Source organism: Rana temporaria, chromosome 1 (assembly GCF_905171775.1).
Source record: "Rana temporaria chromosome 1, aRanTem1.1, whole genome shotgun sequence".
Taxonomy (NCBI): Eukaryota; Metazoa; Chordata; class Amphibia; order Anura; family Ranidae; genus Rana; species Rana temporaria.
In genome coordinates, this window is record NC_053489.1 from 78,237,693 (window position 1) to 78,255,979 (window position 18,287).

Sequence of the window (18,287 nt, forward strand, 5' to 3'; positions counted from 1 at the left end):
GTGAAGGTAGTGATACAAAGATTCCGAATGAAGTCGGTTCGCTCTGTTGTCGCTGCTCTCCATACGGGGGACTTTCTGGTGTCCTTGGACATCAATGATGGAAATTTGCATGTTCCCATTTGCACCAGACATAGGTTCCTGCACTTTGCGGTCGGGAAGGACCACTATCCATTTATGGCTCTCCCTTTTGGCCTGGCATCGGCACCGAGGGTGTTTACCAAGGTGCTTGTCCTGATTCTGGCCTGTTGAGACAGCGTGGCATTGCTATCGTGGGCTACTTGGACGATCTTCTTCTGAGGGCCACTTGAAACTCAGAATTAGAGGAGAGAGCGTCTATAGAAGTCAGTATTTTGGCCGACTCAACGCCTAGTATATCTGGGGTTGGTTCTGGATTCTTCAGGGACAAGAGTTTGATTTTCTCCCTGTGGAAAAGTTGCAGACCCTTCGGGCTGCGTTGCACCAGTAGACATCCCAAAGATGGTAGTCACTATACTTGCGAGTCCTGAATCTCATGGTAGCCTCCTTCGAGGCGGTTCCGTATGCTTAATTCCACACGTGTCTTACAGAAGGAAATCATGTCTAAATGGGACAAGTCTTCGTTGTCCCTGGAATGTCAAATCCGGCTAAGTCAACTAGTCAAAGCTTCCCTGGTATGGTGGCTGAGGTCTCCGGCCCTTCAGTCCGGGAAGTCGTTCCTTCCTTTTCACTGGATGGTGATCACAACTGACTCCAGCATGACCGGCTGGGGGTGTCTGGGGTGTTCTGCCAACACAGGGTCGATGGACACAGGAGGAATCCCGTCTACCGATCAATGTGTTGGAACTTTGTGCGATCAGACTGCCTCTCCACTTAGCCTTTGAGGCTTCAGGGAGATCAGTCAGAATCCAGTATGACAACGCCACGGCGGTGGTGTATGTAAACCACCAAGGAGGAACAAGAAGCGCGCCTGCAGCATTGGAGGTCGCTCACATCCTTCGGTGGGCAGAACAGAGCGTGCTGGCCCTGTCGGCCATATACATTCCGGGCGTAGAAAACTGGCAAGCAGACTGCCTAAGTCGACAGACGTTGGACCAAAGAGAATGGTCACTACACCCAGATGTGTTTCAGCTACTTTGTTGGAGATGGGGCATGCCAGACGTGGATCTCTTGGCTTCTCGACTCAATCGGAAGGTATTGAGGTTTGTGGCCAGGACAAAAGATCCCTGGGCTGATGCGACAAATGCGTTAGTAGCTCCGTGGGGTCATGTATGCCATGCCCCCGCTGAAGCTTCTTCCTTGTCTGCTTCGCAAAGTGGAGACCGAGCGGATCCCTGTGATTCTAATTGCTCCAGATTGGCCTCAGCGCCCTTGGTACACCGACCTTGTATGCCTGGTGGCGGATGTCCCTTGGCGACTGCCAATGCGGCAGGACCTTCTGTCGCAAGGTCCTTTTCTTCATCCTGCTTTACAGTCGCTGACTTTAACGGCATGGCTGTTGAAAGCCAGGTACTGAGGGACGATGGTCTGCCTAACTTGGTAATTTCCACCATGCTGAGAAGATCTATCATTGCACGTGGAAGGCCTACATCTCCTTGTGTGAGGAGATTGAGTGGCGCCCACGGGCTTATTCAGTTTCCAGAATCCTGCTGTTTTTAGAGCATGGGGTGGATCAAAGTCTTGCTCTATGCCCCATAAAGGGGCAGATTTCATCTTTGGCTATTTTTTCTTTCAACATACCTTGGCTCATCCACTGGTGAGAACGTTTGTGCAAGTTTTTTTTTTTTTTTTTTTTACATGTGGCCCCTCCAGTTCGGCCACCCCTACCCCTGTGGGATTTGAATCTGGTGCTCTCAGCACTTCAGAAACCTCCCTTTAAGACAGGGCTCGACAAATCCCGGTCACCAGGTCGCCATGGCGACCAGAAATGGTGTCCTGGCGACTTGGCTTGGAAGGTGGGCAAAAAAAATAAAAACTTTTTTTTTTTTTTTTTGGTGAGCTGGCGCCATCTGGTGGTGAGCTGTTGATTTTACAAGTTAAACAGCAATTCTAATGTAATTTTTCACTGCCATCTTCTTCCCTCTAATTAGAACCCCCAAACGTTATATTTTTTATCCCAACACCCAAGAGAATAAAATGGCGATCGTTGCAATACTTTCTGTCAAGCCGTATTTGCGCAGCGGTCTTACAAGTGCACTTTTTTGGAAAAAAATTACACTTTTTAATTAAAAAATAAGACAACAGTAAAGTTATCCCCATTTTTTTTAATGTTATGAAAGATGTTACGCCAAGTAAATTGATACCCAACATGTCACGCTTAAATTGCGTCCGCTCGTGGAATGCCGACAAACTTTTACTTTTTAAAATCTTCATAGGCGACGTTTAAAAAAATTTACAGGTTGCATGTTTTGAGTTAGAGGAGGTCTTGGGCTAAAATTATTGCTCTCGCTCTACGAATCGCGGCGATACCTCACATGTGTGGTTTGAACACCGTTTACATATGCGGGGCGCTGCTCACGTATGTGTTCACTTCTGCGCGCAAGCTCGTCGGGACGGGGTGCGTTTTCTGGCTCCTAACTTTTTTAGCTGGCTCCTAGATTCCAAGCAAATTTGTCAAACCCTGCTTTAAGAACATCAGAGAGATTCCCCTTTTGACACTCTCAGAAGGTGGCTTTTCTGGTGTCCCATTACATCAGTCAGGAGGTTTTCTGAATTGGCGGCCTTGCCTTGCAAGTCCCCCCTACTTAATGAGGACATAGTGCTTCCATCCCTGTGTCCTCGGCCGTCTCATCCAAAAGAGGTTGCTCGATGGGTTCTTCCTGGGCCTTCCGACCTCAATCATCTGTCTCACAGGTGTGTAAGGCGGCGACCTGGTCGTCCGTTTAGACCTTCGCTAAATTTTACAAGGTTGATGTACATGCATCTGCCTGCTTCGGCCGCAAAGTTTTGCAGGTGCCTGTTAAAGGTTTGAACTCCACCGTTGAGGAGCACTGTTTGTTTTTGGGTGGAAGTTGGTTTTCTTGCTGTGCCCACCCATCGTTTTGGGGACATCCCTACTGTCAGGATTATTTGGAGCTGTGTGTCCATGAACGAAAGAGAAAATGGGATTTTTGTATTCACTGTTAAATCCCTTTCTCTGAATTTCATGGACGGACACAGCATCCACCCTTCCTTTTTTTTTTAAGTTTGTACTGCTTTTAGACGAACTGAGCTGCTGACTTCAGAGAGGGGTTATGACCAGAGGGCCTGCCCACTGGGGGGTGCTGTTTGGCTTTGCTTTATTACATGTTTTTTTAACCATTTAACATGTCTGCCTAGTCCTCTGCTGATAGACGGAACATAACCTACTGTCAAGATTATTTGGAGCTGTGTCCGTCCATGAACTTCAGAGAAGGATTTTACGGTGAGTACAAAAATCCTATTTTTAAACATATAGACACAATATGTACTACTTTCCTGTGGAATGGTGGCTCCCCCAAGGTAGCGCTTGAATCACTACGGTTACCAGCGCACTTGGCGGGCTTGGCATTTCCTAACTTCTTCCTATATTACTTTGCATCCCAGCTGGTGCACATCCATGGTTGGCTGTGCCCGGTTTTGGCCAATACCTGTACCTCCACGGAGGGCGCCATCGCATCTTCCTTGGAAAGCCAACATAATATCTACAGAGGCCGGTAGATAGTAAAAAATAGACAGTAAAATAAAATAAAAAAAAAAAATATATATATATATATATATATATATATATATATATATATATATATATATATATATATATATATATATATATATATATATATATATATATATATATATATATATATATTTTACCATATTCGTTATCTTAAGGTACCAGAATTTTAGATGGCGGTTCACCAGTGACTATAAAGATATATTCAATATATTCTCCTGTTACTTTGCTGGGATCTTCTATGTCATTTTGTTGGGAAGTGGCAATATGTATTAAAATGGCACAAACAACTTTTCATATAGTTCTTCAATGTGTATAAAACATGATTTTTTTGTACTGCTGGCATTCTGTTTTTACAAATGAAGCCTATGCCAATTTGCAAGCAGGTCCTGGAGCTTTTTATGATGACATAAGAGATCTTATTTGTAAATGGTTGACCATAAAATGTTTAAAACTGTATGTACTAATGGAATATCCTTTTCCCTCCGATAGGCAGAGGTCGAGGTGGATTTGGTACATTCGGCAAAGGTATAGTTCCGAGCCTTAAACATTTTCAAATAAGGGCTTCCCTTCCTTTATTTACCACCTGGGACTCCACTTTTAAAGCTGACCATCTGGAATTCACCCCTTTTTAAGAAAAATATTAAGATGGGGTCTGGTATGCTAGTTAAAAAAATAAGCCCCTAGTTACTTTGTTGGAGAAATGTACTAAGCTAAGACCAAGTGACTAGCTAAATACCCTAATCCTTAAATGGGCTGTGCACCACCTACAGGTTATTGGACATTGGCAAGAAAAGACGGCAAGTCTCCAAGTAATAACTCATCTATAGGGAAGACTTTTTTTTTTTGGTCAGTATCTGACTGTGATGGCCACTGTTTTCCACCTCTTTGCAATGGTTTCAACATGGACCAGGATACCATCTTAATCCATTTCTTCAGCTAGAAGAATGGTACCCAGGCCCCGAGCTGGATGACAATGTTGAACTAGCCTTTATTGCAGGTTGGCATTGGACCTGGCATTTATGGAACCCTGTGCATTGTTTGGTTTCCAGGTGTATTCTGGTTTGTTGCTTTACGGGTTCAGGGCAGTGGACCCTGGCATGGGAGATGGAGATCTTGATGGCCCTCTGGGTGCAGTCTGCCTTGATGGGATTATGGTCTCTTTGGCAGTGTCCAATCACCTGTAGATGGTGCATAATCCTGCTTAGTGAAGATTTCTAAAACTGATCTGTGTTGATAAAAATAATTTTTTTCCCTCAAGATTTTGCAATGGCAACTTTTTTTTTTTTTATATATATAAATTATGTTTTGTAATATTTTGTATACCTTTTTGCAAATGTTGCCTGTTTAAAAAGTCCCAGTATTTTACCTACACTGAAATATTCATGAAGTCTGACAGTGCTAGTTTAGGGGCTCACCAATTGTATTATCTTTTATGCTTTTACAGATTCTAATGGTAACCAAGAAAGTGAAGAATTTACGAATGACGGTAATTGCTTATACTTTGCTCTTTTTTTTTTTTTTTTTTTTATAGTTTTATCTTTCATGTTTGAAAATTTTAGGAACAAATTAAAGTTTTTTTATTTTACATGCAACACTTTTTAAATTGTGATCGACATGCTGATAAGTAATAACTTATTCCACCACTAGTGGGTCGTGATATTAAACAATACGGGATTACAATACAGTCTTGCAAAAAATAAATTACAGCAGATTGTTTTTTTGTTGCTGGAGGAAAAATGTAAGTGATATTCTTTCTGTAGTAATCCGGTTGTTGGTGGAAATATTTAAGAGATGTCTGGTAATCATATTCTTAAACTAAAAATACTTGTAACATCCAATTTATGGTTAAGTACAGCTTTACAGAAACATTTCTGTCTCAGATAGCAATATAGTGTCTTTTAAACCTATATAAAACAAGTTGATCCCAACCTGGTTAAAGAAAACTAGAAATGAATGCTCCACAATCACCTTGACCTATCGCGACTCTATACTTTTATTAGAAATATGAAAATGGATCAGCCTCATTCCACTCTTGGCTCTTATTGCTGTTCTTGTGAACAAAGTAACTGCATAAAACAGTGTTGTATGCAGGCTCTTTGACAAATAATAAATGCAGCAAGAGGCGCTAAGAGTGGAGTGAGATGCATTTTTTTTTTTTTTTATATGGGAATGGGTGATGAACTAGAGTGGCAGGCACTCAAATTGTCTATGTACAGGAGGGATGAGTCTTGAGCGGAGCTGTGAATTTGGGTATGTCCTGCCCCCCCCCCCTTTTTTTTTCTTGGCCAAAGCCATACATGGATAATGGCTGTATGCAGGATCTACTTGTCAGTGAAAATCAAAGAATGTCTCCAATACCTCCAATGAAACGGCTATTTAATGCTATATTCTGTTCAGCCATAGCTTTATCCCAATTACAGGTTAAGTGAATAACAAGATTAGGCATTAAAGCAAAGTTCCACCCAAAAATTGAACTTCCGCTTTTTGGAATCCTCTCTGGTGTCACATTTGGCACCTTTTAAGGGGGGAGCAGATACTTGTGTAATACAGGTATTTGCTCCCACTTCCGGACATCGATCACTGTGGTGACCTACACCACGTCCGGCGCCTACTCCGTCCCCCCTGCTGTCTTCTGGAAGACACACAGGTCCCAGAAGACAAGAGGGACCAGTGGGATTGTACAGTACGAGTCGCGCAGTAGGGAACCAGGAATAGAAGCCGCAAGGCTTCACGTCCTGATTCCCTTACTGAAGATGGTGGTGGCAGCACCTGAGGGCCGAGGGAGAGATTGGCTTTGGGTGCCAACATCGCAGGCGATCAGGAACCGGTAAGTGTCCTAATAATAAAATGTCAAGCAGCCGCAGTATTTGTAGCTGCTGACTTTAATATCTTTTTTTTTTTTTTTTTTTTTTTTTTCGGCGGAACTCCGCTTAAAGTAAACATGTTGTGCCTACAATGTTTACATGAGCAGCAACACTGGACCACAGAGCAATGGAAGAAGGTATCCCGGTTTGATGAATCACATTTTCTTTTACATCACGTGGATGGCTTGGTGTGCATTGCTTACCTGGGGAAGAGATGGCACCAGGTTGCACTATGGAAAGAAGGCAAGCTGGAAGAGGCCGTGTGAAGCTTTGGGCAATGTTCTGTTAGGAAACCTTGGGTCCTGTCATTCATGTGGATGATACTGGACAGGTGCCACCTACCTAAACATTGTTGCTGGCCAGGTACATCTCTTCATGAAAACAATTCCCTAATGGCAGTGGCCTATTTCAGCCAGATAATGAACCCTGCCACACTGCAAAATTGTTTCAAGGACAGTTTGAGGAACCAACATGGAGTTGGAGGTGTTGACTTGGCCTCTAAATTCTTCTTATCTCAGTCCAAAGCGTGCATCTGCGAGATGTACTGGAATAACAAGTCTGATCCGTGGAGGCCCCCCTTACAACATAACGGGAGCTAAAGGTTGATTTTTTTTTTTTAATTTAAAATAATAAACCAGGTATACTCACCTGCTCTATGCTATGATTTTGTGGTCCCTAATCACCTCTTGTAGGGTCCCCCACTGAAAAACTTGGCTCGTTCCACTAGGTAGCTAGTTCTTTTTTGAGGTTCGCTGCCATGTTTTTATATCGTTAAAAAATGTATGGGGGTACCTTACGCTATAAAAACATGGAGGCGAACCTCAAAAAATAACTAGCTACCTAGCGGCACGAGCGACACTAATACAGCGATCAGAAAAAGGTTAACTAGGGGGTGATCAAGGGGTTAAAACCTTTATTTGGGGGGGGGGGGGGGTTTTAAGGGGCTACCCTGGACCTAACACTAACTGCCTGTCACACTAACACTAAATGCAGTGATCAGTAAACGATCACTGCTATTTAGTGACAGTGTGATGGGGGGGGGGGGTGTGACCGGGGGGATTTGTGTGCCTATGTGTACTGGTGTCAGTGTAGTGCTTGTGTACGCACTGTTGTAAAGTCTCCGCTCCTCCGCCGGACGAAAATACCGGCGGCAGGAGCGGTGACATCACTTCCTCCTCTGCCAGTGTAGACAGAGGAGGAAGCGGATTGGCTGGGGAGCGATCGCGAGGGGGCGGACAAAAACGAACCGCCGCCCCCTCATCCCGGATCGCTCCTAGAGCCACGGGGACCGCCGCAAGTCCCGGACCCACGTCTAGGCAGGGACGTACAGGTACGCCAATGTGCCTGTACGTGCCATTCTGCCGACGTATACGTACATGCGGCGGTCCGGAAGTGGTTAAAGTGTTTTTGATTTGTGGTCCTCAGTTTGCAGTTTAGTTCTGCTTTTCTACTTCTGTTCTTAAAATCCCCATTTAAAAAAAGTGTGTTTTTTATTTTTTATTTTTTTCTTTCCCTTTTGTTTTTAGAAAATGGGACAGGTGACGATAATCGTAGGCGTGGTGGTTTTCAGCGAAGAGGTGGTAAGCAGAATATTTTTTTTTTTTCCGTATAATGTAACTAAATTTCTTTAATTATGATTTGAATGAGATTATCCTCTTAATTTGTGATATCTGGTGTATATATTTATAGTCCCTTCCTTTCTTCCCTCTGCATAAAATGAATAATTTTAAAGTAGTTTTGTTCATGAGAACATGCAGCGTTAGTGCTCAGTTCACACTACCACGACTTGGCATCTGACTTGTGGGACCTTAACCACTTCCAGACCTTAGGTGTTTTTCAGATTTGGTGTTTGCAAGACTAAAACTGTTTTTTCTGCTAGAAAATTACTTAAAACCCCCAAACATTATATATTTTTTTCTAACACCCTAGAGAATAAAATAGTGGTCATTGCAATACTTTGTCACACCGTATTTGCGCAGCGGTCTTACAAGCGCACTTTTTAAAAAAAAAAATGCACTTTTTTTAATTAAAAAATAAGAAAAAAATAAATTTGGCCCAATTTTTGTATATATTGTGAAAGTTAATGTTACGCCGAGTAAAATGATACCCAACATGTCACGCTTAAAAATTGCGCCCGCTCTTGGCATGGCGTCAAACTTTTACCATTAAAAATCTCGATAGGCGACGTTGAAAAAATTTTTATAGGTTGCATTTTTTGAGCTACAGAGTAGGTCTAGGGCTATAATTATTGCTCTCGCTCTAACGATCGCGGCGATACCTCACTTGTGGGATTTGAACACCGTTTTCATATGCAGGCGCTACTCGCGTATGCGTTCGCTTCTGCGCGCGAGCTCGTCGGGACGGGGCGCTTTTTTTTTTTGTTATTTATTTTTATTTATTTTATTACTTTTTACACTGAAAAAATTAATAAATTTGATCACTTTTATTCCTATTATAAGGAATGTAAACATCCCTTGTAGTAGAAAAAAGCATGACAGGTCCTCTTAAATATGAGATCTGGGGTCAAAAAGACCTCAGATCTCATATTTAGACTAGGATGCAAGAAGAGAAGAAAAAAAAAAAAATTGAAACTGTCATTTTTTTTAATGACAAAAAAAAAAAAAAAATTCTTTAAGAGGCTGGGCGGGCTTTGACGTCACTTCTGCCCAGCAGACCTATGGGGACGGGTGTTAAAAGATTTTTCCTTCAGTCGCGTCCCCAGTCAGTAGCCGAGCGCACCCGATCTCCTCCGCTGCTACCGACGGCTCCGGTAAGCGGCGGAGGGCGCTGGAGGGGGGCCCCCCCTCTCCCGCCACCGATAACGGCGATCTCGCGGCGAATCCGCCGAGAAGACCGCCGTTATCGTGTACAGGACCGCTCACACTAAAGATGGATACCTCGGTTGTGGCAGCAGCTGCTGCCGTTACCGAGATATCCATCTTTAAAAAGAGGACGTACATCGTTGTGCGCAGGTCTGGAAGTGGTTAATCTTATGACATGTGAAATCCCATGTTGGTCAATGAGTGCTATCTTAAAGGGTGTTGTAAGGGTTCGTTTTTTATCTTATAAATAAGTTCCTTTAAGCTAGTGCATTGATTCACTTTACCCTTTTCCTTAGATTTCCTTTCTAAATGTTTTTTTCTGTGTTTTATGTCTGAATTTCTTCCTGTTCCTCCTCAGTAAGCTGTTCAGTAAAGCTTACTGAGGAGAAACAGGAAGTGAGAAATTCAGACAAAGAAAAAAACATTTAGAAAGGAAATCTAAGGAAAAGGTAAGTGAACCAAAAATGCACTAGCTTAAAGGAACCTATTTAGAAAACAAAAAACAAACCTTTACAACCCTTATTACCACTTCACACCAAAGCACGTACCTGTACGATATTTGGTTGAAGTGATTATACTGGTGTGATGCCTGCATGACCTCTAAACCTTTTATTTTTAATTTCTTTATCGTACATCACGGGACACAGAGCGGCATTCATTACTATATGGGTTATATGGAGTACCTTCAGGTGTAGACACTGGCAATCTCAAACAGGAAATGCCCCTCCCTATATAACCCCCTCCCATAGGAGGAGTACCTCAGTTTTTCCGCCAGTGTCTTAGGTGTTAGTCATGGTTTAGCTTGCCTCCACATCCTTGGGATTAGGTGAGCTAACCGGTTCTGTCCAAAAAAGCCTCAGCGCTAAAGTGGTCAGTAACCGGACCCCAAACCCTTGGGGTATAGCCCATAATGCTTTTCTTTTTAGAGAGCTGGACCCTGGGCCCAGAACTTAGAAACCTTTGGGTGCCTAATGTTTCTGTTGCCAGAGTGCTATATGGGCCCAGGACAGTGGATCCTTCATAGGAACCCAGGGCCTGAAGGTCTAGACATCCCCACCGAGATGGGGGAAGATTGGGCCTCTTGCTTGGCAAAGTCCTGCGGCATGGAGCAGGTAAGTGAGGGGAAAACTTGCGGAACTTGGTTCTTAGCAGGTTTTTTCTGGGGGGTCACAGGGGACATGCCTAAAGTTATGCGCTGCATCTGGCAAACTAGTCACATATCATAAAGATAGGATGGCTCTATATGTATTATTCCCCATAAGATGTGACCTCCCTTGTAGTGTTGGAAAAGCATTGAGTGGGGCCTGTGTGATATAAAAGTATATGTGTGTGTCAGAGAGCTGTGCTTACCTGCAAGCCTCCAGGCGATGCTCCATTCAGTCTTCCTCCTCACGGCCTGCAAAGCAGGCAAAACGCTGACCTCCTCATGGTTCCAGGCTGCAGGCTGCAGTTTGCTGGAGCAGAGAGGTCCCTTCCTCCCAACCCCACCCCCCCCCTGTCGGGAGGGGCATTTCCTGTTTGAGATTGCTGGGGGGGAAGGGCGGGTCAGTGGCTTAAGGAAGGGGCGGCCCTTCCTTGTTTGTTCCATATAGCTCATTCAATACTTTGGAACTGAGGAGGAAAGACCAGAACGGCAAGCACGGGGCGCCGAGGACACACAGTGGCCAGAAAGAATATTGCAGTCTTCAGAAAGACTGTTTTCAAGCCTAGGAATAGGCTGTTTCTTTTCCATCTCATAGTTTTTCTTGCAATACTACTCAGGGGGACAGAATGTTTTTTCTTTCCTAGATTTGAAAAAAAAAAAAAAAAAAAAAAGATTTTTTTTGAAAAAAAAAAAAAAAAAAAAAAAAAAAAGTGTCATCTAGGGGAGAGGAAGCATTTTTTATCCCCCAAACAGGTGTTTGGGCATTTAACTATTTATAAGTCCCAGGTACCAATAAGTAGCAGGTGTACCTCAGTATTGTACCATGGCATCAAAAAACAAGGGTACAAGAGGTGGGGATTCCCCCAGAGAGTCTGAGGTCTCGGACAAAGCTATGCCGCTGCTTTCCCCACAGGGAGCCTTGGGGCCATCGGGATCTGGGGCTGGAGCTGACGCGGGTCAGTCCAACCCTAAGATGGTCACGGAGGAGGTATTACTCACCTCTTTAAAAGAGATGCAGAAAAGCATGGGTAAAATGATAGCCGCAGCTATGCGGGGCAGTAAGCGGAATAGATCTCCGTCGCCCGAGCGCGGACCCTCAGAAGAGGAGGTCCTTTCCTCAGGGGAATTGGACGACCTCTTGGACAAGGACCAAGTAGGTTCAGGGATCGAAGATCCGGATACAGAGGAGTCTGGGGCAGTCTCCCTGAGGGAGAGCTGGTGGATTCAAGGATTGTCGGACTTGGTCCATAGGGCATTCAACTTGCCAGTACCAGATCTCCAGGTATCGACGGTTTCAGCTTTGGGCTCACTGAGGGCGCCTCAAAGCAATGCTGTGTTTCCGATCCATCCTCTATTAGAGGGAGTTTTGTTCCAAGATTGGAACAAGCCAGATAAGATCTTCTTACCACCTAAGAAGTTCTCTGTCCTATATCCTATGGAAGAAAAATTTTCCAAAAGATGGGCTACTCCTGCAGTGGACGCAGCCATCTCATGTGTTAACAAATCGTTAACATGCCCTGTAGAAAACATACAGGTGTTCAAGGATCCAGTTGATAAGCGCTTGGAAGCACTACTTAAGAACTCCTTCACTACTGCAGGGGCAGTAGTACAGCCAGCTGTGGCTGCGATTGGGGTCGCTCAAGCATTATCGGATCAATTTAAGCAGATGCTTAAACTTATTCCTGCCCAGCAGGCAGAAGAATTTTCGGATGTCCCTAAGGCCATATGTTTTACGGTAGACGCAATCAAGGATTCTATCCAGCAAGCGTCACGTTTATCGTTATCCCTTATCCATATGAGAAGACTCTTATGGTTAAAAGGCTGGGAGGCTGAGCCCCCATGCAAGAAGCTCCTGGTAGGGTTCCCCTTCCATGGAGGACGACTCTTCGGAGAAGACCTAGATAAATACATTCAGACCATTTCAAACGGCAAGAGTACTCTCTTGCCAACTAAGAAGAAGGTTCAGGGGCCTGCGTTTAAACGACAGTATTCCCCTGGGCAGGGGCCCTCTAATGCCAAGCAGTATCGACGGCCTCCTGCAAAAGCAAACTTCGGCTTCAACAGCAAATCACAAGGACAGGCTGTTAGAGGCAAAAGGCAGTGGTTTCGCAAACCAGCAAAACCAGCCCCCAAGCCAACCTTATGAAGGGGCGCCCCCACCCACGAAGGTGGGGGGAAGGCTGCGACTCTTTTCAGAGATTTGGGAAGCCAGCATTCCCGACGAGTGGGTACGGTCTTCCGTGGCCACAGGCTACAAATTAGATTTCCTAAGGTTTCCTCCTCCTCATTTCCAGGAGTCGAGGATTCCAAACGATCGGCCTCGGATTCCGGCCAGTCCTGGAACAGGGGCTGGGTTTCTACTCCAACCTATTCATCATCCCAAAATCCAATGGAGATGTCAGGCCAATTTTGGACCTAAAAATGGTAAATGCATATCTAAAGATCCGCTCATTTCGGATGGAATCCGTGCGGTCAGCAGCTGCCACACTCCAGAAGGACGACTTCATGGCGTCCATAGACATAAAGGATGCCTACCTTCATGTTCCAATTTATCAGCCACATCAAAGATATCTACGCTTCATGGTGGCTTCGCGTCACTTCCAATTCGTGGCGCTTCCCTTCGGGTTGGCTACGGCCCCCCGGGTGTTCACGAAGGTCCTAGCTCCGATCCTAGCCAAGCTAAGGATCCAAGGGGTCACGATCCTAGCATACCTGGACGACCTCCTAGTCATAGACCACTCGTCTCCCGGCTTGGAGCGAGCAGTGGCCCTCACGGTCCAATACCTCGAGAGGTTCGGCTGGGTCCTAAATCGAGAAAAGTCAGCTTTCCAGCCCACAAGGCAGTTGGAATATCTCGGCATGAGATTAGACACAGAACAACAAGGAGTGTTCCTACCTCTGAGGAAGGTAAAAGCCATCAAGGAATTAATCCTACTGGTTCTAAGCAAGAAAGAACCGACTATTCGCCTATGTATGAGGTTACTAGGCAAGATGGTGGCCACGTTCGAGGCTGTACCATACGCCCAGAGCCACACTCGCATCCTACAGGCAGCCATCCTGTCAGCATGGAGCAGAAGGCCACAGGCCTTGGATATCCCGTTGCCGCTCTTATCAAGAGTCCGACAAAGTCTGTGTTGGTGGTTAGACCCTCAGAATCTACTGAAGGGGAAGTCTTTCAGCCCAGTGGCTTGGAAGATAGTGACCACAGACGCCAGCCTGACGGGCTGGGGAGCAATTTAGGATGGTTGCACTCGCCAAGGTACTTGGGCAAAGCCAGAGAAGCAGTTGCCCATCAACATCTTGGAGCTCAGAGCTGCTCGACTAGCCCTCAGGGCTTGGACGTCAAAATTGCAGGGGTTCCCGGTGAGAATTCAATCAGACAATGCCACGGTCGTGGCATACATAAATCACCAAGGGGGAACCAGGAGTCAAGCCGCTCAGAGAGAGGTGAGCTTGATTCTCCTATGGGCAGAGGCGCATGTGCCCTGCATATCGGCAATATTCATTCCAGGAGTGGACAACTTTCAGGCGGACTTCTTAAGCCGCCAGACTCTATGGCCGGGGGAATGGTCTCTGCATCCACAAGTCTTTCAAGCACTCTGCCAAAGATGGGGAGTGCCGGACGTGGATATCATGGCATCGAGACTCAACAAGAAACTAGACAGGTTCATATCCCGCTCAAGGGATCCGATGGCCTGCGGAACCGATGCGTTGGTTTGCCCTTGGCATCAGTTCAAACTTCTTTATGCGTTTCCCCCGCTCCAGTTACTACCCCGCCTGCTGCGCAGGATCCGGGTGGAACACATACCAGTCATCCTGGTAGCTCCAGCATGGCCCAGAAGGGCATGGTACTCACTCATCCTAAAGATGGTAGTGGGAGACCCTTGGACTCTTCCTCTACGGCCAGACCTGCTATCGCAAGGTCCGATCCTCCACCCTGCCTTACGGCATCTAAATTTGACGGCCTGGAAGCTGAATCCCTGATTCTCAGGGGTAGAGGTCTGTCTCAGAAAGTAGTCTCTACCCTAATCAGAGCCAGGAAACCGGTCTCTAGGGTGATTTATTACAGGGTCTGGAAGGCCTATGTAGGCTGGTGTGAGTCCAAGCGATGGCTTTCTCGCAAATTTACCATCGATAGAGTATTAAGTTTTCTCCAGCTAGGAGTGGATAAAGGATTGGCATTAAGCACAATCAAAGGACAGATTTCTGCTCTGTCAGTGTGGTTTCAGCGGCCGCTGGCCACCCACTCGCTGGTTAAGACCTTCCTTCAAGGGGTCTTACGTATTAGACCTCCAGTTAAATCCCCGCTTTGTCCGTGGGATTTAAATCTTGTTCTGTCAAGTTTACAGAAACAACCGTTTGAGCCGTTGGCTGAAATTCCTTTGGTTCTACTGACAAGGAAGTTAGTATTTTTGGTTGCCATAGTTTCCGCAAGAAGAGTTTCGGAGCTAGCGGCCTTATCCTGTAAGGAACCATATCTTGTTTTTCATAAGGACAGGGTCGTTCTCCGCCCTCATCCTTCCTTCCTACCGAAGGTCATATCCAGTTTTCATTTGAACCAGGATTTGGTATTACCATCCTTCTTCCCTAAACCTACTTCCAGAAAGGAAGGGTTGCTGCATACCTTGGATATTGTCAGGGCCATGAAGGCCTATCTTAAAGCTACAAAGAAGATCCGGAAAACAGATGTGCTGTTCATTCTACCGGATGGGCCCAAGAAGGGGCAGGCAGCTGCAAAGTCCACCATTTCTAGGTGGATTAAGCAATTAATCACTCAGGCCTACGGCTTGAAAGGGTTGCCTCCTCCAGTATCATTAAAGGCTCATTCTACTAGAGCCATGGGCGCCTCCTGGGCAGCACACCACCAGATCTCTATGGCTCAAGTTTGCAAGGCGGCAACCTGGTCTTCTGTCCACACGTTTACAAAATTCTACAAGTTGGACGTAAGAAGGAATACTGATACTGCCTTCGGGCAGGCAGTGCTGCAGGCTGCAGTTTGAGACCCTCGGATTCCGGGGGCTCCTCTTTTTTGAGTTAAATTTAAAATTTAAAATTATTTTTCTCAACTAAGTTGGATTTATTATGATTTGAGTATATCTCTAAATTAAATCCTTTTGTCTTGGAGATGTTCTCCCTCCCCTCATTGTAAGCATTGCTTTGGGACATCCCATATAGTAATGAATGCCGCTCTGTGTCCCGTGATGTACGATAAAGAAAAAGAGATTTTTAATACAGCTTACCTGTAAAATCTTTTTCTTGGAGTACATCACGGGACACAGAGCTCCCACCCCTCTTTTTTGAGGACCATTTTGGGAGGCATACTGCTTGCTACAAAACTGAGGTACTCCTCCTATGGGAGGGGGTTATATAGGGAGGGGCATTTCCTGTTTGAGATTGCCAGTGTCTACACCTGAAGGTACTCCATATAACCCATATAGTAATGAATGCCGCTCTGTGTCCCGTGATGTACTCCAAGAAAAAGATTTTACAGGTAAGCTGTATTAAAAATCTCTTTTTTTTAAGAGCCTTACTCATAACTGATGCAGCTAATGAGTTTCTCGGCTGTTATAAGAAGCGGTAGACACCCACTCCATCGCTCTGCACTGGTCTCCCGTTCCACAGGGAGACCGGAGCAACTGTCCGCCCGCTGTGTGGAGTCGGCTTAGATCGGGTCTCCGATGTAAAAATCCGGAAGTGACGTCACTTCCAGTTTACTCGGCTGCCAATGGTGCCAATTTTAAGAAAAATGGCAGTGTTCCAAAATGCTGATTTTGGTGTTTTTGAATATTTTGAAGTGCACAAGGAGGGTTTGGGGGGTCTTTTAGACCCCTTATCCCTCCATAAAGAGTAATTGTCACTGCCTATTTGTGTCACAAGGGATAGTTACTTTTTTTCTTTTTTAAGGACGATGTTAAATAAAATAAAGTCTTAAATGTTAAAGCATCCCGTCCCTCCGTGCTCGTGCACGAAAGACAACGTATTTAAGTCGCACCCCCAAATGTAAACTGTTCAAATAACACATGAGATATTGCTGGAATTGTTGAAGCAAGAGCAATAATTTTGGCAAAGAACTGGTAACCGTTAAAAATATTTAAACATCGCCTATAGAGATTTTTAAGTACCGTAGTTTATCGCCATTCTAAAAGTGCGTGCAATTTTAAAGCTTAACTGCTTGCTGACCAGCCGCCACAGTTCTACGACGGCAGGTCGGCTCCCCTGCGCGAGAGCCCGTAGCTCTTCGTCGGCTCCCGCAGCGGTCACTAGGGGCGTGTGCGTGCTCGTCCCCGACTCCCGTGCCCGGCGGGCGCGATCGCGGCCGGGCACACGCGATCGCTCGTTACAGAGCGAGGACCGGGAGCTGTGTGTGAACACACAGCTCCCGGTCCTGTCAGGGAGAGAAATGCTGATCTTCTGTTCATACAATGTATGAACAGAAGATCAGTCATTTCCCCTAATCAGTCCACCCCCCCCTACAGTTAGAATACACCCGGGCAACATTCTTAACCCCTTCCCCGCCCCCTAGTGTTAACCCCTTCACTGCCAGTGGCATTTTTATATTAATCCAATGCATTTTTATAGCACTGATCGCTATAAAAATTCCAATGGTCCCAAAAATGTTTCAAAAGTGTCCGCCATAATGTCGCAGTACCGAAAAAAAATCGCTGATCGCCGCTATTACTAGTAAAAAGAAAAAAAAAAAAAGCCATAAAAATACCCCCTATTTTGTAAACGCTGTAACTTTTGCGCAAACCAATCAATAAACGCTTAATACGTATCGGCCTAAACTGAGGAAAAATGTTTTATATTTATTTTTGGGGGATATTTATGATAGCAAAAAGTAAAAAATATATATTTTTTTTAAAAATTGTCGCTCTATTTTTGTTTATAGCGCAAAAACTAAAAACCGCAGAGGTAATCCAATACCACCAAAGGAAAGCTTTATTTGTGGGTACGCCAATTTTGTTTGGGAGCCACGTCGCACGACCGTGCAATTGTCAGTTAGTGACGCAGTGCCGAATCGCAAAAAGTGCTCTGGTCTTTGACCAGCAATATGGTCCGGTGGTTAAGTGGTTAAGATGTTGATTATCTATTTACTCAGCATTACAGCATCGTTCGCAGTATGCAAAACAATTACCTACGTTTACTGCTTTTTTTTTTTTATTATAAAAAATTGTTTATTTCTCTTATCCATGGACGGACACAGCTCCTTAAATCTTGACAAGTGGGTTATGTTCATGTTCACAGGAGAGGACTAGATAGAAACATGCTGTATTTAATAATCTGTTTAACAGAGTTGAACAGCCCCGCCCCGTCCCTCTAGACACAACCCTTTTCCCTGCAGTATGCAGCCTCGGTTTCTTTCTGCCTAGCAAAGGACGTATGGCTCTAGGGCTGCAACTAACGATTATTTTCATAATCGATTAGTTGGCCGATTGTTTCGACCAATCGGATAATAACCAATTTGTTGTTGAGCAGATTACAAAACACAAATTGCTGCAAAAAACACATTACATGCTTTTCTGCAGCTTCTTCATTGAAGTACCGTATTTATCGGGGTATTGCGCGTTTCGGCGTATAGCGCGCACCCCTAAAGTGGACCCGCATTCCTGTGTACCCACCCTCTCCGTCCCTCCAGCTATCGCCACCATGGAGTCCAACGTTGGACGAGACCATTTTGGACAAAGGAGACTTAAAAACCTGTCCCTGTCAGTCTTGTCAATGTGAAAGATTTGAGAGAGTTGGGCCGCAAAGTAATACAGGTTAAAGTCATGGAGGCACATTCCTGC

At 45.0% G+C, this 18,287-nt stretch overlaps 1 protein-coding gene across 2 annotated transcripts in view; it reads left to right on the forward strand.

Moving 5' to 3' along the window:
* Positions 1-18,287, forward strand: part of DDX4 (DEAD-box helicase 4) — a 267,888-nt gene that overhangs the window by 110,220 nt on the left and 139,381 nt on the right. For both annotated transcript variants that reach the window (XM_040339469.1, XM_040339474.1), the window contains 3 exons: positions 4,160-4,195; positions 5,115-5,156; positions 8,061-8,114. In XM_040339469.1, the coding sequence (XP_040195403.1) occupies positions 4,160-4,195; positions 5,115-5,156; positions 8,061-8,114 (132 nt within the window). The remainder of the gene's footprint in view (positions 1-4,159; positions 4,196-5,114; positions 5,157-8,060; positions 8,115-18,287) is intronic.